We start from the raw sequence: 25768 nt of genomic DNA on the forward strand, positions 1-25768 counted from the left end.
ATCATCAATCGCCTTTCAGTTTTATATATTTTGTCTTTTCAAATTTCGTTTTTCATTCGTATTTGAAGTGAAGCGACGTGACGCTGTTGAAATGAGGAGTCTGGGTCAGAGTCGATCATGGTGGGAATTTTGATCTTAGCTCCGTCGTGTATTTGGTGAAGAAGATGAATGAAATGCTCCGAGGAGCTTCTCGCGCAGTGCTGTTCCTTCTCCTCTTCCAAGGTTTGGGCGGAGATGGGAGTGAGTTCGTCGGAGATGGGAGAGATTTCGGCGGCGACTACTCTAAACTATCCGGTATCATAATCCCTGGCTTCGCTTCCACACAGCTCCGAGCTTGGTCCATTCTAGATTGTCCATACTCGCCTCTCGATTTCAATCCTCTCGACCTCGTCTGGCTCGACACTACTAAAGTATCTCTATCACTCTCCCTTCATATCTTCTTCATTTGTTGGCATGTTAGAATGAAACCCAAGTTAATGTCAGTCCATGATTGGAAATGTAAAATCACTTGTCTGTTTCATTGCAATTGTCTTCTTGAATCAACTAGTGGATTAACATTATCATATTAATGCTGCAGTTTTTATTTTTCATTTATATTGTAGTTGTGTTAATTTTGGATTCAATGGGTTCAAATGAGCGAGACCTTGTTTATTATTGGAATTGTTATGAAATCCGTGCCTTACGCCCTTCCTTTTCTGGGTATTAATTGATAATTCAGTTTAACTGGATTATTGGGTTTCAACTTTAAATAGGAGACTTAGAAGGATAAATTAAATATTTGCTGTAGTGTAGTTGAATTAAGTAGAAGAAGATTTTGAAACTTGTATTTACAAATGCACCACTATTGTCTGTTAATGTTCTAAATTCATGTGATTTTTCTCGTTCGCTAGCGTTAGCAATATTGTTCCTGTCATATGGTTAAACTAAATTCAATCACGAGTTGAATGTTCATTTGTCTTGCAGCTTCTTTCTGCAGTCAATTGCTGGCTCAAGTGTATTTTGCTAGATCCATACAATCAAACTGATCACCCTGAGTGCAAGTCACGACCTGATAGTGGTCTTTCCGCTATCACTGAACTTGATCCTGGATATATAACGGGTGATTGAAGAAATAGTTTAATAGTTTTTTCTTTAGACTAGGCATAGAATGAACATGGTCACTTGTTCTTGAAAAGAAAAAATAAATGGTCTGGTGGTAGAATGTGTTGCGGAGTGTGCTTCCATCCGTTGACAAGCTTATATATAATGTACTAATTTATCAACTGTAGGTCCTCTTTCTTCAGTGTGGAAAGAATGGGTAAAATGGTGTATTGAATTTGGTATTGAAGCTAACGCAATTATTGCTGTTCCCTATGATTGGAGATTGTCACCAAAAATGCTTGAGGAGCGGGACCTCTATTTCCACAAGCTCAAGTATGTATATGCATCTATCATACATGCTTCTATTATCATCGACCTCTCTGCTGTTGCATTTTTACTTTCATGTCACCTTCTGATCGACCTTTCCTTAATGTCAAGAAATTCTATTATTGCCATTTTGAATGATCTTTTCAGAATACTTTAGATAACATTTTGAACATTACAGTGAATCAGAGTCGATGTATATGTAACAACATAAAAGGATTTGATCCCAGATACCAAGCACAAATAGATCTAAAATCTTAAGTTGAATTTAAAGATTCAATTACTAGTCATAGGATTTATTTAGAGACATTTTTAAATATAGTAAAATAAACTAAAATATTTACAACATGTAGCAAATTTTTGAATTCTATCAATGATAGACATTGATAGACTTCTATTAGTATCTATCAATATGACTGATAGAAGCATATCAATGTCTATCAATGATAGAATCTGAAATTTAGCTATATGTTGTAAATATTTTGTTAAATTTGTCAAATTTGCCATTTTTGACAATTTCTCGTTTATTTATTTATTTATTATTATTTTTATTTATTTGTTGTTTTGTTGTTTTTGTTTTTCATAAGCCTTAGAAGTTAATTTGTTCCAGCTTGGAGATGCCTAATGCTTCTTTCTGAATACTATTCTTCTCTTTCCAGATTGACATTTGAGACAGCCTTAAAACTTCGTGGAGGCCCCTCAATTGTGTTTGCTCATTCATTGGGTAATAACGTCTTTCGCTACTTTTTGGAATGGTTAAAGCTGGAAATTGCTCCAAAACACTATTTCCAGTGGCTGGATCAACATATTCATGCCTACTTCGCTGTCGGTAGGAATTATTTTATTTTAAAACTAATACCTCAAGTTACTTTTTAGATTTCATGCACACTATTACTTGCCCCAAATTTGTTTTCTCTATATCTATTTATTGAAAACAGGAGCTCCTCTTCTTGGTGCACCTGACACAATAAAAGCAACTCTTTCTGGTTCAACATTTGGTCTTCCTATTTCCGAGGTTACCTTTTAATTATCAATTTATGAAAACCTTTATTTAACTTTCTCATCCTGCATGGTGGCTGCTCTTCTCCTTTCATGCTACTAGACAAACTTGTCAAGAATAATGTTGCAACTTTTAAAAGAAATGTATATCTTTTAAACACAGGGCAAAGTTCAAGGGTATTTTTGATAATGTAGCCTTTTTATTTGCTTGACCTGCTATCCAATCCTGTTAGTTCCTGTCATTGCATTGACTACGAGAGTTGGATACTATGATGCTGTAATTTTTTAGAACAATCAGTTTATGAACTACTCTGGACCAGGTTCTTGGAGTGTAATGTCTTAAATTCCCCCATTTTGACTCAAGGTGAATGAATTTTCACGTTTAGATCGGGATACCATAAAATTGCAGATATCACTTGGTCAAACTGTGTTAGATCTCAAAAGTTCCTTGGATTATTTGGTTTTCTCCATTTTGTAATTAAATTTTGTAAATAGGTGGAAATAATAAAGATTATCTATGAAAAGCTTGTATGTCTGCACTCATAAGTCATCACTTCTCCTATTTCTATTTTACATTTAACTTTTTCTGGTTATTGCTCATCGTTAGAATTAGCAGGTTTGTTGTATGTTGAAAGTTCAAAAGGTTTTCTAGTCTTTTATATTGCCCTAATTATGTTTCGTTATTTTAATTAGGCTTCTATTGCCTATAAATTAACGCTCCCCTGTTTTATAAGAAAATAATAAGAAAGATTTATATCGTGCTTTTTCTCCCTAAACTAGGGTTTTCATGTAAAACTTGTGTTTGTTTTTCGTCTCTATTTTCAATACTCATTAATGCCAACTTCATCTGCATTTCTTTGGTCCTTCTTATTGATGTCCACCAACTAATTCAGATCTTTTTCTTCTAAGAATAAAACATGCAGTAAAAATTTGTCGCATTTTCAGAGCAACTTCTCTTCAAGATGAGGAGTTGGGTTTTCACACTTTAGGACATTAAGTGGAATGTTAATTACACCTCAAAAGAAATGTCTGCACTTAATTACACTTGGAATAAATCACTTCTCAACGTTGTTAGTTTAACCTAATACCAGTTTTAATTTGGTGAGGTATCAGGGGACAGCGAGGGTGATGTGCAATTCATTTGGTTCTTCATTGTGGATGATGCCATTTTCTAAGTATTGTAGGGGAGATGATGTATATTGGAAGCATTTCTCCAAGGGGAATGGTGGAGTTCATCACTCCTATCACTGTAGTGAGCAGGAACCCCAGTCAAACTACTCAGGGTGGCCAACATATATTGCCAATATAGAAGTTCCTTTAGTACATGGTAAGATTTGTGACTGATTCCATCCCATGATAGAGTGCATAATGCTATTATAGTATTATTGCTGATTTTCTCCTTGTGTGTTAAATTACCTGGAGACTCAGCTGGATATGATGCATATCCATCACTTTCAGAAGTTACACATGAAAACTTAACAAGCATGGAGTGTGGACTTCCTACTCAGCTATCTTTCTCTGCCCTTGAAACATCTGATGGAACTTTTTTCAAAGCGATTGAGGATTATGATCCAGATGGCAAGAGACTTTCATATCAGCTAAACAGGTGGTCGGGTTTTAGCAATTCTAATAAAACGTATTTTGCCAATTATTATAGAGGTTCTATTGTTAATGCGATAGACCGTTTAATATTATATTCCTAAGGGTAGCTATATCAGATTTATATACTTCATATTTTAAGATATTTCTTGAAAGAAACTGAGAACTAGGAAGGTTTCATTTTCTTTTTTCAATATTTTGTTACCGATGTTTCTATTTGGTTCTTACTTTATAATTTTATATTTGTGTTGGGATATCCTATTTTGTTTGTTCCTTTCATTGTTTTTTGAGCATTAATCTCTTTTTCGTTCCCTTCATAAAAAATTTCACATCCTTTTCAAAAAAAGAAAAAAAAAAAAAGAAAATGCCTAGTGTGTTTCACAAATGTCTTTTAAGTACATCAAGAGAAGACTGTTGACTGTTGTACCTTCTGTGATTTTAGTAGCAATATATCATTTCCATTATATTAACGTGGACATATTGTTGGAGTCTTATAACTTATGCCTGGAAAACAAGGGTTAAGTTGTGCGACCTGTACTAAGTCATAACTGTAAGTCATGGACATTATATTTTTTCTGTAATTAAATCATGGAAATAGAAAATGGATAAAGTGAGTGGAGGATCATGGATGAAATAATAAAAAATATGCTGTTGTAGAGTCAAAGATTTGGGAAAAGGGAAAGACCATTTTATGATTCAATGCTGTGAAGGCATTTTTCTCTGGAAATTTGAATAGACAGAAACAAGTGTCGATGGAAAGGAGCATGGAATACTAGAAAGTCATCTAATTGGCTAAGTTGTATTCGTCTTTTATGTTCCTTTTGTCATTAATTCAAATTGTAGCCCCCCCCCCCCCCCCCTCTTTCCAGGGAATTTTAGTACAATAGTAGGGGTCTTTTTTTCTTTCTTTTTTATTATTTAATTTTATTTGTTAATGTTATTTGGTTACACACTATCTATTACCTCAAAAGATTATATGGTGTATTGTTTTGAATGTCTTAGTTTCTTCCATGTTGTGTTTCGGTACTACAGGCTATATCATAGCGATCCTGTTCTGAATCCACTAACACCTTGGGATAGACCTCCGATAAAGACTGTTTTTTGTATTTATGGAACAGATCTAAAGACGGAGGTATTTGTTATAGTCTCTGATTAAACTCATTTCCTGTGTCATCTTTATGCTTGAGGGTCTTTATTTTTTTATTTTAATTTTTTAAATAATAATAGCTTTCCGGTTTTAGTTTTTGCACCTCAATCTTAAACATATTATACGACCAATATGGAACTTTTCTTTCCATTCCCCAAATGCTAGCTTTCCTTTAATATTTTTATCGTGGCATTTCTTTGTGATACATTCCTAAATTTGAAAGCATACTTAAAAGTTCTTCTCTATTTTTGTGGGGTTATAATATGGAATGCAAGTCATATTACAGAAATACCAATCGGATATGTATGCTAATCCTAATTATAAATTTGTATTAAAGTAAACTAGAGCCACGTAATTGAAGTAGGTGAACAACATACCTCACTAGAGCTTATGTTTCTTTTGTTGAATCCACATCTCTAAGTTGTGCAATTGATCTAGTTTTCCTTTAATCAAGTATTGGGGGCCCAGTTCACCGTCCTCTAGTCTCGGGGAAGCTTTGTCCATCTTAAGTCCCTACTTTTCCCAATGGCACCATTGGGGCAATTGATCTAGTTGGATGGGATCTTAGATTCATAACTAATTCAAGCTGACTTTGATCCAACTTTGATGTCATTTGAGGTTATAAGTTTTCAAGTTAAAATGTTATGGTGAATTTGTGTTTTGATATGTTGGCAATGTTTAAACAGGTTGGTTACTATTTTGCACCAAGTGGAAAGCCTTACCCAGATAATTGGATCATTACAGATGTCATCTATGAGATCGAAGGGTCTCTCTTTTCGAGGTTAGTGGACATTGTATTAGTAATCATGAGAACCGAGGTGCAGGGAATGATTAATCCTTGTTGCTTATTGCGATCTTGGCTGTTTAAGTAATGGCTGCCAAGCTTTCTCCTTTGTGATCTCAAGTTTTGAGATTATTTTGTTCAGTTTTATTTAAGTAAAAAACTTCTGTAATAATTGGAAACAATGATAAAGGGTGAGTAGTAATCAAACATCTAAAGAACAAGGCAGAATTGCTAACTAGATATCTGACCTGCCAGAACTAAAAATATATGTTATTTTTAAAAGGATACAAGTCTCACTATTATTAATATTGAAAAGTAGAGAGACAAAACTCAAAGTTCATGAGGGTTATACAAAGAGCAATGGGAGAATTAGCAGACACACCCGGATATCTCAACTAGATTGACACCTCCTTAGCGCCCTCATCATATCCAAAAAGCGAAAATGAAACCCTTATACTGGGTTCCTAAGCTCAATACAAGATCAAATAAAAAAGCCACAACTACAAGGCCAAACAAAATGATAAAATAATAAGTCCAAAACAAAATCATAAATCATAGGCAGCCGAGAACAAAGAAGAATAATCCTTGATTGAGCAAAAAACTGTTTGAAGCAGAGGATTGATCCGAAAGGCCTGGTGATATAGGACTTCAAGGTGGGGAGGCTATAAAGGTTGGCCAATTTAACACAATCTCCTGCAAAGAGTAATCCTGAAAATATTTGGATAATGAACACCATGAAGATACATTCAAACGAGCAGAATCAAAACATTCCCTCCAAGTCGATGGTTTATCATGAAATATTCTTTGGTTTCTTTCAAACCAGATTTCATCTAAGAGGGCTTTTACTGCATTTACCCACAACAAATCAGCTGTTTAATTCTTCATGGCTGGACCGGCAAGAATTTGAGTCACATTGTTCTTAAAATCATGATAAAAACCCAACAAATATTGAATGCTTGGAAAGAGAATACTAGGTTTATGTGGAAAGCCTTACAACAGGGAGAAAAAATCACGCAGAATCTTTTATTATTTTTACACACAATAAAATTACAAGAGAAGACAACTTTATAGGCTCTAGCGACCCTAATACAGAAAAGGAAATAAACTTAGGGTAAAATAAAATGCTAAAATACCCTTGGGCTATAAACTATCAACAAACCCCTCATTTCCAACACTCTTTCTCAAGTTGGGGTGTAGATGTCAATCATACCTAACTTGCTGAGACATGAGTCAAAACTTGGCATGAGTAACCTTTTGGTGAGAGCATCATCAATTTGTTGACTAGATGGAATATACAGAATACAAATACGACCATTGTCTAGTTTCTCTTTTATAAAGTATTTGTCAATCTTCACATGTTCCGTTTTATCATGTTGTACAAGATTATTGGCTATGCTTATAGCTGCTTTATTATCACAATAGAGCTTCATATGTAAAACATTGTCTTGGTGAAGATCAGACAAAACTTCAACTAAATTTCTTCACAGATTCCCATGCTTATAGCTCTGTATTCTGCATCGGCGTTGCTTCTAGCAACCGCACTTTGCTTTTTTACTTCTCCAAGTAGCTAGGTTACCCTGCACAAAGGTATAATATCCAGAGTTAGATTTTCTGTCAATGATCATGCTCAGTCGAAGTCAGTATAAGTCTCGATGCATTTCCTGTTGGTTTTCCTAAACATTAGACCTTTACTTGGAGAGTTTTTCAACTATCCTAGAATCCAATTCACAAATTCTATATGTTCGTAGGGTGCTTACATAAACTGATTAACAACACTTAAAATATCTGGTTTAGTGTGTGATAAATAAACTAGAAGTTGATACCCTCTTAATCAACAGAATCTTCCAGTTTCACATTGAATTCAATAGGAGTGTTAGCAGGTCTATATCCCGTCATACTTGTTTCTTTTAATAGGTCAATGGTGTATTTCCGTTGTGAGATAGAGATTCGTTCCTTTGATCTTGCCACTGCCATATAAACTTCTTCTAATTCACCATTCAGAAATGCATTTTTCACATCAAGCTGATGGATAGGCCAGTCTTTATTAACTGCAACAGAAAGAAAGCCCTTGACTGTGCTTAACTTTTCTACAGAGGAGTATGTCTCAGAATAATCTATCCCATAAGTTTGAGTAAACCCTTCCACTACAAGTCTAGCCTTGTACTTGTCTAGGGTTCCATTTGATTTATACTTTAGAGGGAACAACCAATTGCACCCAATTGTTGTATGCCCTTTAGGAATAGCACAAAGATCCCACATATTATTCTTTTAAGAGCTCCCATTTCTTCCATGACGGTAGTCTTCCACTCAGGAATTTCCACACCCATATGTATGTTTTTTGGGATTGTTGCTGTATCAAGGCTAGCAGTGAACACCTTGAACTTAAAAGATAGATTACTGTAAGACAAAAAGCTATACATGGGGTACTCGGTGTAGGATCTAGTGCCCTTTCTCAATGCAATGGGCATGTTAAGAGAGATATCATAATACCTTGATTTGTCTCATTCCTCATTTGTAATGGGTTTTTGATTCCCTTTTCTAGCCTAAGTAAGAGTCTTACCCTGTTGTATTTTTGAAATTTCATCATTGCTTGTACCTCAATATTCTCTGAAACTAACATATCGGTCCTGCCATTCTCAACCAAATAAAAAATATCATCCTCAACACACATGTTAGTATTATCAAAGCCAGTAGTACCTCGCGCTTGTGTTGGTTTAAATCCATGGATCGCAGCGGCGGAGCAGTAGTGGACACCATTTCCTTATGAGATTCTTCCCAATGTAAGTTATCCAAGAGATTTGTTTAGTGTGTTGAATGATGTCATGAGCACTCTGGATGGGTTCAAGAAGGTTTGTGGTGTCATGGGTACTCAAGATGCGTTCAAGGTCGATAGGGACAGAAGATGTGGACCAGTGGTCTTTTCACTTATTTTCTTTCCCTGAAGATGACTAACGGGGAAGGAAGGTTGATCCTCAAGAAATGTTACATAGGGAAAATAAAGTATTTTCTGGGAAGAAAGGTGGAAGCATTAATAACCTCGCTGGTGAAGGGCATACCCAATGAAGACACAAAAGAGCACGAGGGGTAAACTTAGTTTGGTTTGGGCCATAACTATGGACAAAAGCAATGCACCTAGAAACATAAAGAGGGACATTAGGAATAAGCCGTGTGGTAGGGTCTCCTTGAGGCATTCAAGAGGGGTTTGAAGTTGGAGGACATGGGAAGACATTCAATTAATAAGATGAGCTGTAGTGAAAATTGCATCCTCCCATAATAAGTATGATAGAAGTGAAGTAGACAATATGAGAGACCGTGCAACCTTGAGGAGGTGATGGTTTTTTCTTTTAGCCACCCCATTCTATTGAGGGGTATCGGCACGCAAGCTTTGGAGGACAATGCCTTTAGAAGGTCAGGAGTCATGAAGGATATTTTTAAGGAACTCACGACCATTATCACTACGAAGAATATCAATTTCGGTGTTAAACTGGGTCACAATAGTAGTGTAAAATTGTTGAAATATCAATGAAACTTCAAATTTATCAGTGAGGAGAAAAACCCATGTGAGGTGGGTATGACCATTAATAAAAGTTACGAACCGTCATTGCCTCGAAGAGGTTGTAATACTTGAGAGACTGCAAACATCACCATTAATAAGGGTGAAAGGTTGAGAAGGTTTATAAGGTTGAGATGGAAAGGTGACTCTATGTTGTTTTGCATGAATGCACACATCGCAAGATAGAGAAGAAACATAAACTTTATTAAATAAACGAGGTAATAAGTATTTCATATATAGGAATTTTGACCAAGGCGATAATGTCACAACATACAATCTTTTTCTTAAGTTGAAAAATACGAAGACAACGAACTAGTCCTATAAGAATTTCTGGAGGGAGTACCATTGTCAAGGAGATAGAGTTCCGTATTGTGCTTGACAGTGCCAATTGTCTTCTTCGAGCTCAAGTCCTGAAAGAAAACATTATCCGGTGAGAAGCAACTTGACAATTCAGATCTTTAGTTATCTCACTAATAGATAGTAAATTGTAAGATATTTTGGGTACATGCAACACATTTTGTAAAAGTTAAACTAACAAAGGGAGAAATATGACCCTTGTTCTCGATAGGAGAAAAGGACCCATCTGCAATTTGAATCTTTTCATTACCAGCACTCTAAAGATATGCTAGAAAATTATAATAGGATCCATTCAAATGATTTGTAGTCCTTGCAGTTTCCATGGTTTCTTACCATCTATAATGAGGAGACTTAAGGATTGAGAAATGGCCCCAAGGGAAGAGATACCAGGGTCACTTTGACAGTTCACCTAAGGTTGTGACTGCGCGGCACTTGCCGATTCACTCATAAGAGCCCGACCAATGTTGGGCTTTCCATTTGGAGGGCGTCTTTTGCCATTTGGTGGTCTACCATGTAACTATTGTTCTTTTGTATGCTAGGGTTTCTTACAATGTTCATACATTGGGGTCTGTTTCCCATTTTGCATCATTTTCAAAACCAGATTTGCACTGAAGGCCACAAAATCAGTAGCAGATATAGTCTTGATGTTCATAGCATTAACTATATCTTCCTGTATATGACCTCAGAATACACTTTCATAACAGAAGGTATAAGCCTTTATCCCAATATACGCCCTTGCACTACATCGAACTTGGAGCTAGGAAATCATATAAACAATCGACTTCCTCAATCTTGGAATACTGGACACCTCCACACGAACAATCCTAGATACATTCACTGACACGGATCCATCTCTTGCCAGATTAAAGACAATTTGTTAAAGTATGAAATGACATCCATCGTCCCCTGTTAGCACCCATGAGTTTGTTTGCGTAGAGTGTAAAGACGACACATTTTGTCTTTTAAAATATAATAATTTCTGAACGACATTCCAGATATCTCGAACATTCACAGCGTACAACAATGGTTCCCCTATATGAGGTTCCATACTATTAATTAGCCCTGGTCGAAGCAGAGTCTTCTCCTTTCCACATGTGCTCCCAAGGATCCCCTGATCTAGGTCTTGGTATCTCACCAGTTAGATACCCAAACTAGTGACGCTCCTCAAGGACATTTTATTGAATTGAGAACCGGAGAAATAATTTTGATCATTCAAATTTTTATCCTGCAATTAATCCTGTGGAATTTTCCATAAAGCTAGACACATAATTTGCAATAGTTAAAATTAGGAAAAAGGTTACTGGAATCTCTAGATACATCGATAGATCGGTATGAATGTTAGAATTCACTGTACTAGAATTTAGATTTGTGGAAGCACCTAGGGCTGCCTCAAGAGTAGCGCTTCGTCGCTAGAAACTTGTCTGAAGATTAGCCAACTATTGTTGTACCATTACTGGAGATAAACCAATCGAACCTCGATGCTCATAAATGGGCGATGCATGATAAGGAAGATCCGGTTGCTGTGAGAAGCTTGTTGCCACGATAGGGAATTTACCTCTATGGTAGGTGGACGACTCGCTAATCTCGGTTTCATGGTATATATTTTATCTAGGGTATCAAAGGGTTGTGGCGGCACTTGAATTGGACGAATATGCAAGGACTAAAGATAACGATCAACGACAACTTGAATAGTAGTGGCAATGGAAAAATCGGCGGCTTTGGCCGCAACAGTTGTGGCTGAAGGAGACTAGTGCATAACTAAGGTTATTTTGCATCGGTTGGTTTTTCGCTAATGACGGCTAGAGTTTCGTCATCACTCTCTGATACCATGTTAAACTGAAAAAAAGAGAACACTAGGTTTACGTGGAAAAACCCTAAAATAGGGAGAAAAAAACCATGATAAAGAGTCTCTTTTATTACTTTTACACCCAAATGAAAGTTACTGGAGAAGACAACTTTATTGGCTCCAGGAAGTCCTTATACAGAAAAGGAAATAAACTTAGGGTAAAGTAAAATGCTAAAATACCCTTGGGACTATAAACTATCACAAAACCCCTTATTTTTGACAAGAGATAATTGCCAAAATGCTTAGCAACATTCTGATGAAAACTGGTACGAACAAGAAGAATATCTCTCTTTATTGATATAGGATAATAGGAATTACAAAAGATATTGAATTGAGAATGTCTCAATTCAATAAGCTAGGGCTAACAATCTTAATCTGCTTTCTTTCAAGGATGAACAAGCTTAAACACAATGATACTCAGATCATAACTACCCTTCCCACCTAAACAAAGACTATTTATATCTAACTCCCACTGACCACCCTAACTAACTATTACAGCTCATTACAGCTGTCCACCTCCTCATTAGTTATTGTTAGAATTAGTACTTTTGGAAAGAATAAAATATACTTTTGGAAAAAATAAAATATAAGATTTTATTTCCTAAATATTTCCTAAATCTTTTCCTTTCTTATTCCTATTGTACTCTATTTATACTCCCTTTGTACCTATTGTTTTCGTTCATAAGAAAAATAATAAAAACTAAAGTATCGTGGTTTTTCTCCCGGTTCTCGGGTTTCCACGTAAGTCTCGGGTTGTTGTTAATTGCTTTCAATATGGTATCAGAGCAAAGCAATAACGAAACCCTAGAAAATAACCTAGGAGAAACCCAGATCGAAACTGAACCCTTCACCGCCGCCGGAATCGCCGCCGCCGTGGACGCCGCCGTCGCCGCCGCCATGGAGAAACTGCTCCAGAACCTACAGAAACCGCCGATCTACCCAACGGGAGTGGTTCCGCAGCCGTACGCGCCGACGTCTGACCAGAAGTTGATTCACGCGCCGCTCGTGTCCGGCGCGTGGGCCCACGCGCCGCCGCCGTTTCACGTCACCGCCCATCCCGTTCCCTTCTACGCGCCGTCGGATGTCCAACCGTCAAACCCTTCCGGCCATCCGCATCCTCATGCGCCATCTACGAGCTCCGGACAGCATCCCTCAACCGTAAATCTGTCAAATCAGTACAGTAAGCAGCAGCTGTACGTTGACCCTTTACAACAACCGCTGTTTTCTGGTAACGGAATTGATCAACCCCAAAACAGATCGGACATTGAAGCGGGCGAATCTTCAACGCATTCCAAACCAACCGAGTTGCCGATGTATTCCAAGAACCCGGTAACTTCGTTCCCTAATTCACAGTCAAATTATATAACTGGCTCTTTGGGTTCGTCTACAGGGAATTTTTCAGGCGAAAAATTAAATGGTCAAAATTATTTTTCTTGGTCACAATCAATAAAGATGTTCCTCGAAGGTCGATACCAGTTCGGATTCTTAACTGGAGAGACTGTACGTCCTCCACCAGGAGACGCCTTGGAACGACTCTGGAAAGGAGAGGACTCACTTATTCGGTCCATGCTGATTAATAGTATGGAACCACAGATCGGCAAGCCTTTACTATATGCAGCCACAGCAAAAGATTTGTGGGATACAACTCAGACCCTTTACTCGAAACGACAGAATGCCTCTCGGTTATATACACTGCGAAAACAGGTCCATAATTGCAAACAAGGGACCCTGGACGTAACTACCTATTTTAACAAGCTCTCTCTCCTCTGGCAAGAGATGGATTTGTGCAGAGAGACAGTTTGGGACACACCGAATGACATTACACAATATGCTAAACTTGAAGAGGCTGACCGTGTTTATGACTTCCTTGCAGGACTTAATCCCAAATTTGATAATGTTTGTGGTCGTATACTCGGACAAAGACCTCTTCCCTCCCTAATGGAAGTTTGTTTTGAAGTCCGCCTGGAAGAGGATCGCACTAATGCCATGGGTGTATTGACTACCCCTACCATCGAGTCCGCAGCCTTTAGCGCTCGGTCCTTAAATCATGACAGTGACAAGAATAATGGGAAGTCAATTCCTGTGTGTGAGCACTGCAAGAAACAATGGCACACCAAGGATCAGTGTTGGAAACTCCACGGTCGTCCCCCAGGAGGTAAGAAACGGTCCTCCAACGAGAAACAGAACTCAAGACGTGCCTACATTAGTGAGACTACACCTGCTAGCACTTCTCAATCAACTGATCCTACTGTGAGCCAGACCAAGACTCCGACTCTGGGTGCCATTGCTCAGTCAGGTATGCCTCAGTCCCTTGGGCTTATTAGCGTTGATGGGAAGAATCCCTGGATCTTAGACTCGGGGGCTACAGATCACTTGACAGGTTCTTCAGAACACTTTATCTCATATGCCCCGTGTGCCGGTAATGAAAAAATCCGAATAGCCGATGGCTCTCTAGCTCCGATCGCTGGCAAAGGACAAATAGTTCCCTTTGACGGTTTTGCTCTCCAGAATGTTTTGCATGTCCCTAAACTGTCTTACAATTTGTTATCTATAAGCAAGATCACTCGTGAGTTGCATTGTAAAGCTATCTTCTTACCTGAATCGGTTTATTTTCAGGACATGAGCTCGGGGAGGACGATTGGCACTGCCCGGCATAGCAGGGGACTTTACATCCTTGATGATGATACCTCATGTAGTAGTTTGTCTAGGGTTAGTTTACTGTCATCCTACTTTAGCACTTCTGAACAAGACTGTATGTTGTGGCATTTTCGACTGGGCCACCCAAACTTTACATATATGCAACATTTATTTCCCCACCTTTTTTCTAAAGTTGATGTCTCTTCTCTATCTTGTGATGTGTATATCCGGGCAAAACAACATCGAGTCTCTTTTCCCTCACAACCATATAAACCTACACAACCGTTTAACCTCATCCATAGTGACGTTTGGGGTCCTTCCAAGGTCACCACCTCCTCGGGAAAGCGGTGGTTTGTAACTTTCATTGATGACCATACCCGTCTCACCTGGGTCTACCTTATCTCAGATAAATCCAAGGTTCCATCCATTTTCCAAAACTTCTATCATACTATCAAAACACAATTTCATACAAAAATTGCAATTCTTCGAAGTGATAATGGTCGGGAATTCCAAAACCATAACCTTAGTGAATTTCTAGCCTCCAAGGGGATTGTTCACCAAACCTCATGTGCCTACACTCCTCAACAAAATGGAGTGGCCGAACGAAAAAACCGACACCTTGTGGAAGTAGCCCGTTCACTTATGCTTTCCACTTCCCTTCCATCATACCTGTGGGGAGATGCTATTCTTACAGCTGCTCACTTAATCAATAGAATGCCTTCTCGTATCCTCCACCTTCAGACTCCCTTAGATTGTCTTAAGGAGTCTTACCCCTCTACTCGTCTTGTTTCTGAGGTTCCTCTTCGTGTGTTTGGGTGCACCGCCTATGTCCATAATTTCGGCCCTAATCAGACCAAATTTACCCCTCGGGCTCAGGCCTGTGTGTTTGTTGGGTATCCCCTTCACCAACACGGTTATAAATGTTTTCACCCGCCGTCTAGGAAATATTTTGTCACTATGGACGTTACTTTCTGTGAAAACCGACCCTACTTTCCTGTTAGCCATCTTCAGGGGGAGAATGTGAGTGAAGAGTCTAACAACACCTTTGAATTTGTTGAACCTACTCTTATTACCGTGTCTGACATTGATCCTCATCCCATAATCTTACCCACAAACCAAGTTCCCTGGAAAACATATTACAGGAGGAATCTCAGAAAGGAAGTTGGGTCCCCTACTAGTCAACCGCCGGCTCCAGTCCAAAATTTCGAACCTTCTCGAGACCAAGGTATGGAAAACCCTACAAAACCTTGTACTAATAATACAATGAGTGAGAATGACAAGTCTGATATTGCTGTTCTTGAAAATATGGAAGAAAAGAACTGTGATGATGAGACTGAGGTTAGAATAGAAACCAGTAACGATGAAGCTGAACAGGGTCATACAAGAAAACTTGATGAGTATGATCCCTCTCTTTACATTCCAATTGCATTGAGAAAAGGTACCAGATCATGCACTAAACATCCCATTTGCAACTATGTTTCCTATGATAATCTCTCTCCACAGTTTAGAGCGTTTACAGCAAACCTTGACTCTACCATAATACCGAAAAATATCTACACTGCTCTAGAGTGTCCTGAATGGAAGAATGCTGTTATGGAAGAGATGAAGGCTCTCGAAAAGAATAGAACTTGGGAGATCTGTGCTCTACCCAAGGGACATAAAACTGTAGGATGCAAATGGGTATTCTCTCTCAAATACAAAGCAGATGGTACGCTTGATAGACACAAGGCAAGGTTAGTTGCAAAGGGGTTCACTCAAACCTATGGTATTGACTATTCGGAAACTTTTTCTCCAGTTGCTAAATTGAATACTGTTAGAGTCCTGCTATCTGTTGCTGTGAACAAAGATTGGCCTCTATACCAGCTGGATGTTAAGAATGCTTTTTTGAATGGAGACCTTGTGGAGGAAGTCTACATGAGCCCCCCACCAGGATTTGAAGCCCAATTTGGCCAGGAGGTGTGTAAACTCCAAAAATCTCTATATGGTCTGAATCAGTCTCCGAGAGCATGGTTTGACAGATTCACTACCTTTGTCAAGTCCCAAGGGTACAGTCAAGGGCACTCTGACCATACTTTATTTACAAAGGCTTCCAAAACAGGAAAGATAGCTATTCTAATTGTTTATGTGGATGACATTGTTTTGACTGGAGATGATCAAACAGAAATCAGTCAACTAAAGCAGAGAATGGGTGATGAATTTGAAATCAAAGACTTGGGCAATCTGAAATATTTCCTTGGAATGGAGGTGGCTAGATCAAAAGAAGGTATTTCCGTGTCTCAGAGAAAATACACCCTTGATTTGCTAACCGAGACAGGTATGTTGGGATGTCGTCCTGCTGATACTCCTATTGAATTCAACTGTAAACTAGGAAACTCTGATGATCAAGTTCCAGTTGATAAAGAACAATATCAGCGCCTTGTAGGTAAATTAATTTACTTATCCCATACTCGTCCGGATATTTCCTTTGCTGTGAGTGTTGTCAGCCAGTTTATGCAGGCTCCCTATGAGAAACATATGGAAGCTGTTAACAGAATCCTGAGATACTTGAAAAATACACCTGGTAAAGGGTTGATGTTTAGAAAAACAAATAGAAAGACCATTGAGGCATATACTGACTCAGATTGGGCAGGATCTGTTATTGATAGAAAGTCTACATCCGGTTATTGTACCTTTGTTTGGGGCAATCTTGTAACTTGGAGGAGTAAGAAGCAAAGTGTTGTGGCCAGGAGCAGTGCTGAGGCTGAATACAGAGCTATGAGTCTGGGAATATGTGAGGAAATTTGGCTCCAGAAAGTCTTGTCAGATCTTCATCAGGAATGTGAGACACCATTGAAGCTTTTTTGTGATAATAAAGCCGCTATTAGTATTGCTAACAACCCAGTGCAACATGATAGAACTAAACATGTTGAGATTGATCGGCATTTCATCAAAGAAAGACTTGACAGTGGAAGCATATGCATTCCGTACATTCCTTCAAGCCAACAGATTGCTGATGTTCTTACCAAGGGGCTTCTCCGACCACACTTCGACCTTTGCGTTAGCAAGTTGGGACTCATTGATATTTACCTCCCAACTTGAGGGGGAGTGTTAGAATTAGTACTTTTGGAAAGAATAAAATATACTTTTGGAAAAAATAAAATATAAGATTTTATTTCCTAAATATTTCCTAAATCTTTTCCTTTCTTATTCCTATTGTACTCTATTTATACTCCCTTTGTACCTATTGTTTTCGTTCATAAGAAAAATAATAAAAACTAAAGTATCGTGGTTTTTCTCCCGGTTCTCGGGTTTCCACGTAAGTCTCGGGTTGTTGTTAATTGCTTTCAATAGTTATCACACATGCGGCTTCTTTTTCCCTCTTCTACTATATTGTAGAATAATCGGGGGTCTATCACATTCAAAGCACAATAGGGAATTGCAAGTCATCTCAGATTTTAAGCTTTGACGTGAAGATAAAAGTCCTATCGTGATATATACTCACTCATAATCTTAGAGACTACCTACTCATTTGTATCCTTCTATCAGGCAAATCATGAATTATGTAAATTTCTTCTTTTCATGGTTCGTTATTACTCCTACTTGGTGCTTCTTTTAATCTTAATTAGTGGTTGTAAACAACAAATGTTTTCATTTTCTTGTGAATAGCTGTAAGTTTTAGTCTTATGTTCCCTATTTTGTTAAAGGAACCCATATTTTCATCTATAAACTTAAAGTTTCTATAGATCAGGGAATCTGGTAGATGGAGATCCTGGTATTGCCAGTGGGGATGAAACAGTAAGTTGGCAAATGACAAACATTGCTTATTCAGTAGTGCAGGCTTCCATTTTGGTGGCTGAAATTTCTGAAAGTGGCTATTCAGCATTGACGTAGAAAGAATTCTCTGTTCTCAGGTACCATACCATTCCCTCTCTTGGTGCAAAAGCTGGCTCGGACCAAAAGTGAACATAACAAGGGCTCCTCAGGTATTCATGTTCATTTATTATTTAGATTTTAGCTTCTCATGCAAATGGGATTTCCAATTTCCATGAACAGAAAAAGACTGTAAATTGTGCAGGACTTAAAAGTTGCACCAAAGGTAATTCGCAATACGAAGGCTTGAAATTATGATAATCCAACTATTTTTCTCCATAAGAAACCTGAATGGAGTAAGATTACGTTATATTGGACATGTTTCCATAATCTGATCTAGTGACCTGGCTAGGCTGCTTGCCGGCAATTCTTACATGCCAGGAATGAGTTAAATAGGATTCTTGTAATTTACTTTTTATGCCCAAAAAATTGAGGCTATTATATATGGTTTGTGGCTCCTTAATTCCATTATTGATCATTTATAACATGTGGCATGTACGTAAGTCAAGACTCTCAGCCAAACTAATTGAACAAATTCCTGGACTCCAAGTCAAAGGTAATTCTTGAATCATGAATGTAAAAAATTCCTAAAGAATGGTTCTCCAATTTCCTATTTTCGTCCTTGTGAATCTAGGCAATAAATACCATTCGTTTACATTGACTGTTCTTGGACTTTGTAAGACCCTTATGCTTCTAACGGGGCCCTTACCTTTTAAGTTTGGCATCAAAATTTATTATTTAATATTTTGAACGCGTACATATATTTCGAGTTGACTGATTCTTATTCTTGGTGAGGCTAGTCAGATCTTATTGGCTTGTTTTTACACTACGTAGGCAGAACATGATGGGTCAGATGTACAGATTGATACGAATGTAGAGCATAACTATGGAGAAGATATTATTCCCAACATGACTAGGTCACAGAGGGGCAAGTATATAACTTACTATGAAGATTCAGAAAGTATTCCAGGAAAAAGAACTGCTGTATGGGAGCTTGATAAAGGTAGGTGGCACTCAACTTTCATGAACTGAAGGATGGTTTTGAAGTTTACAGTATTTTATTTGAAGTGGTTCTGAAAGGCTTACAGGGTCAATGTATAAAGGGTTGGTCATTATGGAAGAAAAACCTTGAGGTTTTATCTATTTTCATTGGGGAAACCTTGAGAATTGAAAAGGTTTATACTTTTCAGGACTGCAGTCACTTCCTCTTAAAAATCTCTCTAAATGAAGACAAGTTATTTTTCTGCTTTTGGAGAGAGAGAAGATAAGAGAGGATACAAGAAAATCGAGGAAAAATCTTTAGCTCTTACATTTTGCATTCAATTCAAGTTACACAGAATTATTTCACATCATTAAAATGTTTTTCTTTTTGACACTATCTTCGTATAGTTAATCACAGAAACATCGTGAGATCCCCTGTTCTAATGCGAGAATTGTGGCTCCAGATGTTGCATGATATCCATCCCAATGCCAAGTCAAGCTTCGTTACCAAAGGTGAACGGCAGTAATTTCTTTTTTTTCTTTTTCTCCCATTCTCTTGGTCTTTGTGAAACTGGCGACGACCTTTAACAGTTAAGCGCGGACCTTTGAGGGACGAGGATTGTTACTGGGACTATGGAAAAGCTCGGTGTGCCTGGCCTGAGTACTGTGAATACAGGTGAGACTCGAGAAATTTCAGCCATTCCGGAATTGTCATGTTATTATTTTAAATTAATTATTTATAAATTTAACCTCAATTACAAATTTACATGTATCTTCGTAGACATGAAAATCATTGATAGGTGGGATCCTTTGATTTGTCAATTTTACATCTTTGAACTTGATTTGAGGAAACATGCAAATTTATAACCAGTCTCAAATTTATTAATCATTAATTTAAATTAATGACGTGACAATTTATGATTAGTTGTAATTTTCCGATCAACACACAGTTTACCTTTTTTTTCATCTTTTATTTAAAGTTCATCTATGGCCATGCAGATATGTTTTTGGGGACGTTCACCTTGGACAGAGCTGTAGGATAAAGAATAACTCAACAGATATGCTCTCACATTATTTGTAGATTGAAAGGTATAATCTCATCTGGCGATTCTTTTGGGTCCTAGAAGTATAAGGTCCGGTTGAGCATTAATAAGAACTTGGTGTGATGTTGAAAGAAACATACACAAGGAATTTTAGATATTTATAAGACAAAAAATTAATTATCTAGGATCCTTTGATAATTATATAATTTTTTATAAATTTTTAAAAATTATAGACACCATTTTCTCTCTGGTTTATTATTAGGTATATTTCACCAACATTTTCAAAATTCAAGTCGAGGTCTTGTAAACTATAAAAAGGTGGTTTTGGAAAACTTGTTTAGTTTTAGTTTTTTCAGTTTTGGTTTAGATTCAAATATTTACTTATGAATGGAAAAAGCCATGATTAAGAAAGTATAAGAAAAGAAACCACTTTTAAAAACCAAATGATTATGATACAAGCCTTGAAGATTTATTACACTTTGTATAGTTTTGACCGGTAAAACTCTTGTAGTTTCGGAGACTAAATGTAATAATGTATAGTTCAATTGATTACTTACGTTGATTAATTCTTGATTGTACGCCTCCCAAAGAAACTTTTATGCCTTTGTAAGACAAACAATAAGATTCATATAATTACTAGGTCAAAGAATAGTTTACCAGTACTTTTTCGACTAGATAGGAAGATGGAAAATTTCAGCATTAGTGTTTACTGGGTTAAAGATAAATCCTTTTTGCTATTTGTCCTCTAGGTTCTTGACCTCATTAAACGCTAATTTCTCCAGCTGTTGTTTCCTATCACATGCAGGTTTCATTCCATTACTCAAACTTTTTTGGGAAATTCCAGCTATAATGGGAGGTTTATTACTCTCTGGAGTTGGAGAAACTGCACGTAGAATTCTTGTGGATAGCGATCATTTCTAGAGACTTCATTGTAAGACAGGTAAATGCTACGAGGCTTTCATTCCAATTTTATGTAATTAGCACTCAGTTGCTTGTATGCCAATGAAAATAATGTCCCAAAATTTTGATGAGATGGTTTTGCTTATGGTTGCCTGCTTTGTCAATGGTCTTGTATGTAAAGAGATGCTCATAGCTGGCTATAAAAGTTTTACATTTCCATCGTCAAAACAATTCCATAGCTTTCAAGTTTCAAAATTTGGTTTCGGAGAGGTTTTTGGAGTTGGTGACAAAATAAATATGGAAAACCATAAACCAATTACACATTTCAACTGTGGATCAAGTAAGAGAGATTATCAGAGTTCATGAGAGGAAACGCAATGGACTTAAAAGGCAGAATAGTCCTAGCAAGATGGCAATAAAGACACATCGACTCGATGTTGGCTCAGCTAACTGCTTTTTCTTATCTCGAAGGAATATGGAAGTTCCATGTAACACTGAGCTAACTGCTTTTTTTTATCTCAAAGGAATATGGAAGTTCCATGTAACACCGTTTGTCATCATCTTCGAACTGCAACAAACCAACCAACAAACAAAGGATAATTTATCCATCTGACTCTAAAATGATGTAGTTCAAAACATATCAAAGGAAAATTTGCAGCAGAAAAGACAAATAGATACCATTTTTTTAGATAAATATGCCTTCGTGACTAAAAGAACCCCCAGTTTACTAGAATTTAAGAGCAATATTGCATTACTTGAGAGACTCCATTTAAGGACACAAAAAAAGCTTCAAGTTACGGGATGACATTCAAGGAAGCTTCAAACAGGTCTTATGTACAGCTTAAAACTAATAAAATATTTCAAAGGGTTAGTTTGCCTAATCCAAAAATCTTATTAAATACCCATCCTATGATAGAACACCATTTCAGATGAACTGTCATATACCGATAGATTATGCATCTCCCAAGCATGGCATTTTAGATATATATTTTTCTCTTTGGAGAATTTGTGACAATTTTATGGATGCTAAGTCATTTAGATGAATTGATATGATGATGTATCATAGTTCAAATCTGTCTTCCTTTCTCATGTACTATATTTATTTACGAGTTGTGTCCAAGGTTGACTTTCTTTCCTTTTACTAGGACTAGGGTGACTGAGTTTTTCAAGCATAAGATGTTTGTCGATGCACAAAATTTCAACTTTCAAACAAAAGTAAGAACTACTGTAATATGGACTTTAGGGAATACTTAAGCAAGTGTTTAGAGCAAAGAGTTAATTGTTTTCTATGAGTTATTTAGTCATGGAACTAGGGAGTATATAAGCAATGAAACTAATAATTTTTAATCGTAGTCCAAAACGAGGGTTTAAGAATTCCTTGGGACAGATGACTGACAAAGAGTGAAGTTAAAGATTCCTATGTCTTAGACCAAAACATGCCTTAAGAGACAAGCATTTCACCATCAGTGTGATGGTCAACAATGTAAGTACGCAGGACTTACACATTCTGGACTTAAATTTGAAATTTAAAATTGGTCCAACTGTATAATCATCAACATGTATTTGTTTGTGCATACCTTAAGATTCGCAGAATAAATACCCCTTGCAAGTACACCAGAAGGAGTGATTTCCTCCTCCAAGGTTTCGACATATGGTTCACGTTGAGGAGCAAAAGTACCTAACATTCCTTGAGTTCGATCTACTGATACCGATGGGAAAAACACAAGCATAATAAAGTTATGAACGCAATAGATAAATGGTGATGGCAACAAAATAAATGGTGATTACATATAATAAGAAGTAAACTCAAAAGATGAGAGGAAAAAATGGTGACAGTAAAAAATATTCATATGCTTGGAAAGAAAAAAGAAAACAAACAGATGATAAGCTCAAAGAAGATGATAGGCTCACAGTAACAAATATCTCCAAAAGTTTGCCTTTGATTTCAGAAACAAAATTCTCATGTGGAAGCAATGTTTCAAAGCTGAACTTTCCAAAACCAAAAACAAAAACGAATGAACTCGATGGCTATCAAACAGAGACTTAGTTATTCACCATTCACCAACCACTAAATGAGCTTATTTTCCTCATATCATAAGGAAAATAGAACTACACACAACAATTATTGGAATCAAAACAAAAGGAAACTAACACTGCCAAAAATGGAAAATAACAATTATTAGAATCAATCTGTATGGAACGATGTTGAATTGCTCTTCATAAAAGTTTGTTAAGATAACATTGAAATGCATTCTTTCAGAGCAGTAGGACACTAATATCTTATGTACCTATCAATCCTCCTCTCCAAACTTTGTTTGAGTAGGACAGGCCAGAGACGATGTTATGCGTAACTGTAAACGTCAACCTCAGTTGATACCGAGATCCCTCTTGAAGGGTAAAAAGAACACGACCACTTTCATTTTCATTTACGGGCAATGGAGTGTCGACTTCCCCAAATTCATCAGAGATAATTCCAATGGAATGAAACTTGACTTCAGGTTCTCTTTGTTCTAGTACCAGAAAAAGACAAAATGTTAGCTCAAAATACAAATGCAACAAAGTTACTAATTATCAAATTGGAGAATTACCGCTCAGATCACTTTCTAAGCAGCCAAGCAACTTTTCTTTCCACCTTCTCAGGCTTTCATCATCCTGTAAAGGCACAATCGAACTTTAAAACAGAATTTTAAGACCCTACAAAAGTCAATTATTTCTAAGTTGTTCCAAGTGAAAGATTTCTGAAGTTCCTACTCCATAAAGACACATAAATATAGGGTCTAGAGCCACACTTGAGGGGAGGGATGATGTGAGGATACTTTCCTTACTATTCAAAGTTCATCCAAACACCTAGCCAATTCGAGAGGATTGATAATCTCTCCACAAGAACACTGTTCAATTGACAAAATGATTCCTACCTTACTCCTGATACCCACCAAAAACTTAGGCACTTAGCCTAAACTCCCCTGCTATAGGCATCTATACAATGCATTTCGCTCCAAGGTACCTCCAGGGTTCAAGGTTCAACTACAAGTCCCAAGTTTTTTTTTTGAGACAATGGAAAAAACTACCTCTAAAATATGGTATTCTTTCGATGGTAAAACTAGAGCAATCAAACTCAAACTTTTATAAGTGTTAAAATTAGACCCTCAAAATTATAATAGTGGTAGAATTTAGACTCTCGAATGATAAAAGCTTATTCGAGTGTTCGAATTTTATTATTTGGAGGTTTAATTTCTACTACCATTATAAGTTCGAGAGTCAAAATTTAACATTTGATAAGCACGAGTGAATTGAAAGCTCGAGGATGTAATTGCAACTATCATCCTACTTTAGAGGTGTTTTGCAAATTTCCCTTTTCTTTTTATGAAAATTCAAGCTTTCCTGGAAAAAAGTGAAGAATACAAGTAGCTGGTAGCATACAAAAAATAAACCCCACATAAAAGGATCCAAACTAAGACAAAAAGGGGCTCCCATCCCTCAAGTTGTAAATTAAACCTAGAACTCTGAACTAGCCTTGAGCCGATAAGGCCTCCCCAAGCATTAAGTATTTGGATGGGGCATGAGAAGTGAGAACAACACACAGAAGGGTTTTTTTTTTTTTTTTTTATATTCTTCTTCTTCTTCTTTTTTTTTTTTTCTTCTGAAAAAGAAAAGTTCAAATATCAAAGTGAGTATAGATATCAACTTTACAACATAGATCAAACCAATGAACACTTGGCAACAATGAACACTAACAATATCCTTTCCTGCATATTCTGCACTAACAAAATCTCAAAAACAAATCAATATTATCCCATTTCAAAGAAGAACAATACACAGTTTGTTTGTTGAGAAGCTGTTTCATCTCAAAAACATAACTCAGTAAACAATAACTAACAAAATCATGAAAACCAAAACAAACACTTTAAAGTTTAATCCAAAAGCTCCGACTGAAAAATCTCACTAAAAATGGAGATTTAGAGAAGGGGGAAAGGTTGAGAAAGATACCTTGTCCTTCTCAAGCTGTTCCTTGAGTGAAAGCAGAGGCCCTGGAGTGAACCCATCTTTATCATCAACCTCTGATTCCTCACTCTCCTTTTCCCGCCGGAACTCGTCAACTTTTCCGGCAGACGACGGCCCTGCTTCCTCCTCAAGCGTCTTCCCAACCTCCATCGCACTGATTGCGAGAAATCCCTTAGCAAAAAACAGAGGTTTTGGGTTTAAAGATGTGGGAAAAGCTGAAGGAAATAGTGGAATAAATGGTTTGGGATTCAAATTTGGGCAGCGGAATTGTACCCATTTGTACTCTCAATGAAACATTCTGTCCCCTTTCTCTCTCGCTTTTGTCTATTTTGGCGATTTGTATTTGTATTTTGAAAACAGTGCTCTGTCGGCGTGCTGTTCTTTGTTCATCGTGGATAATTGTGTGAAAGCAACTTTCTTAAAATAACATTTTAGTCCCTCTATTTTAATTTTATCTTTACACTTTATTCTTCATATTTTAAGTTTTAGTTTTCAAAAGAATCTTAAATTTGGTGATCTCCTTTTATAGTCTGAATAGGGTTACTAGTTATAAATTGAACTTAATTTTGCCAAATTTTTTATAAAGTTCTTCTATTGAGCTCAAAAGATCTGATTATCTATTTTTATTATTAATAATATATTAAAAACATATAAAAATGAAAAAAGA

The 25768-nt window shown here is 37.0% G+C and overlaps 2 protein-coding genes across 14 annotated transcripts; one reads left to right on the forward strand and one right to left on the reverse strand.

Moving 5' to 3' along the window:
* Nucleotides 1-47: 47 nt before the first annotated feature.
* LOC103489857 (phospholipid--sterol O-acyltransferase) lies at nt 48-21230 on the forward strand. 12 transcript variants are annotated; one of them, XM_051084310.1, is made up of 18 exons: nt 49-410; nt 964-1099; nt 1269-1413; nt 2064-2233; nt 2343-2419; nt 3517-3730; nt 3826-4009; nt 5035-5134; nt 5836-5930; nt 18049-18100; nt 18217-18288; nt 18381-18401; nt 19010-19178; nt 19256-19350; nt 19621-19669; nt 19748-19832; nt 20156-20245; nt 21005-21230. In XM_051084310.1, the coding sequence occupies exons 1-17, from the start codon at nt 165-167 to the stop codon at nt 20235-20237; spliced, it is 1992 nt and encodes a 663-aa protein (XP_050940267.1). In that variant the 5' UTR covers nt 49-164; the 3' UTR covers nt 20238-20245; nt 21005-21230. The 12 variants fall into 12 exon arrangements, 8 of the variants coding, with proteins under 8 accessions (XP_050940267.1, XP_008447401.2, XP_050940268.1 ...); XM_051084311.1 differs by having other exon boundaries at nt 50-410; nt 3832-4009; XM_051084312.1 differs by lacking the exon at nt 18381-18401 and having other exon boundaries at nt 50-410.
* A 59-nt stretch (nt 21231-21289) lies between these two features.
* On the reverse strand, nt 21290-25523 carry LOC103489856 (rho GDP-dissociation inhibitor 1-like). 2 transcript variants are annotated; one of them, XM_008449173.3, is made up of 5 exons: nt 25087-25523; nt 23688-23751; nt 23388-23609; nt 22677-22798; nt 21290-21667 (listed from the first exon to the last, which is right to left on the reverse strand). In XM_008449173.3, the coding sequence occupies exons 1-5, from the start codon at nt 25249-25251 to the stop codon at nt 21599-21601; spliced, it is 642 nt and encodes a 213-aa protein (XP_008447395.1). In that variant the 5' UTR covers nt 25252-25523; the 3' UTR covers nt 21290-21598. The 2 variants fall into 2 exon arrangements, with proteins under 2 accessions (XP_008447395.1, XP_008447394.1); XM_008449172.3 differs by having other exon boundaries at nt 22677-22801.
* Nucleotides 25524-25768: the final 245 nt, after the last annotated feature.

Source organism: Cucumis melo, chromosome 4 (assembly GCF_025177605.1).
Source record: "Cucumis melo cultivar AY chromosome 4, USDA_Cmelo_AY_1.0, whole genome shotgun sequence".
NCBI lineage: Eukaryota > Viridiplantae > Streptophyta > Magnoliopsida > Cucurbitales > Cucurbitaceae > Cucumis > Cucumis melo.

What these genes read in the sequence shown, in the direction of transcription:
- LOC103489856 (XM_008449172.3), bottom strand. Translation starts at nt 25,251, where the DNA reads ATGGAGGTTGGGAAGACGCTTGAGGAGGAAGCAGGGCCGTCGTCTGCC. An exon ending in AACAGCTTGAGAAGGACAAG is followed by an intron (nt 23,752 to 25,086) that starts GTATCTTTCTCA and finishes GTGCCTTTACAG; the next exon opens with GATGATGAAAGCCTGAGAAG. An exon ending in TTTATTCTGCGAATCTTAAG is followed by an intron (nt 21,668 to 22,676) that starts GTATGCACAAAC and finishes GGTTTGTTGCAG; the next exon opens with TTCGAAGATGATGACAAACG.
- LOC103489857 (XM_051084310.1), top strand. Translation starts at nt 165, where the DNA reads ATGAATGAAATGCTCCGAGGAGCTTCTCGCGCAGTGCTGTTCCTTCTC. An exon ending in TGATCCTGGATATATAACGG is followed by an intron (nt 1,100 to 1,268) that starts GTGATTGAAGAA and finishes TATCAACTGTAG; the next exon opens with GTCCTCTTTCTTCAGTGTGG. An exon ending in CCTGAGTACTGTGAATACAG is followed by an intron (nt 19,833 to 20,155) that starts GTGAGACTCGAG and finishes ATGGCCATGCAG; the next exon opens with ATATGTTTTTGGGGACGTTC.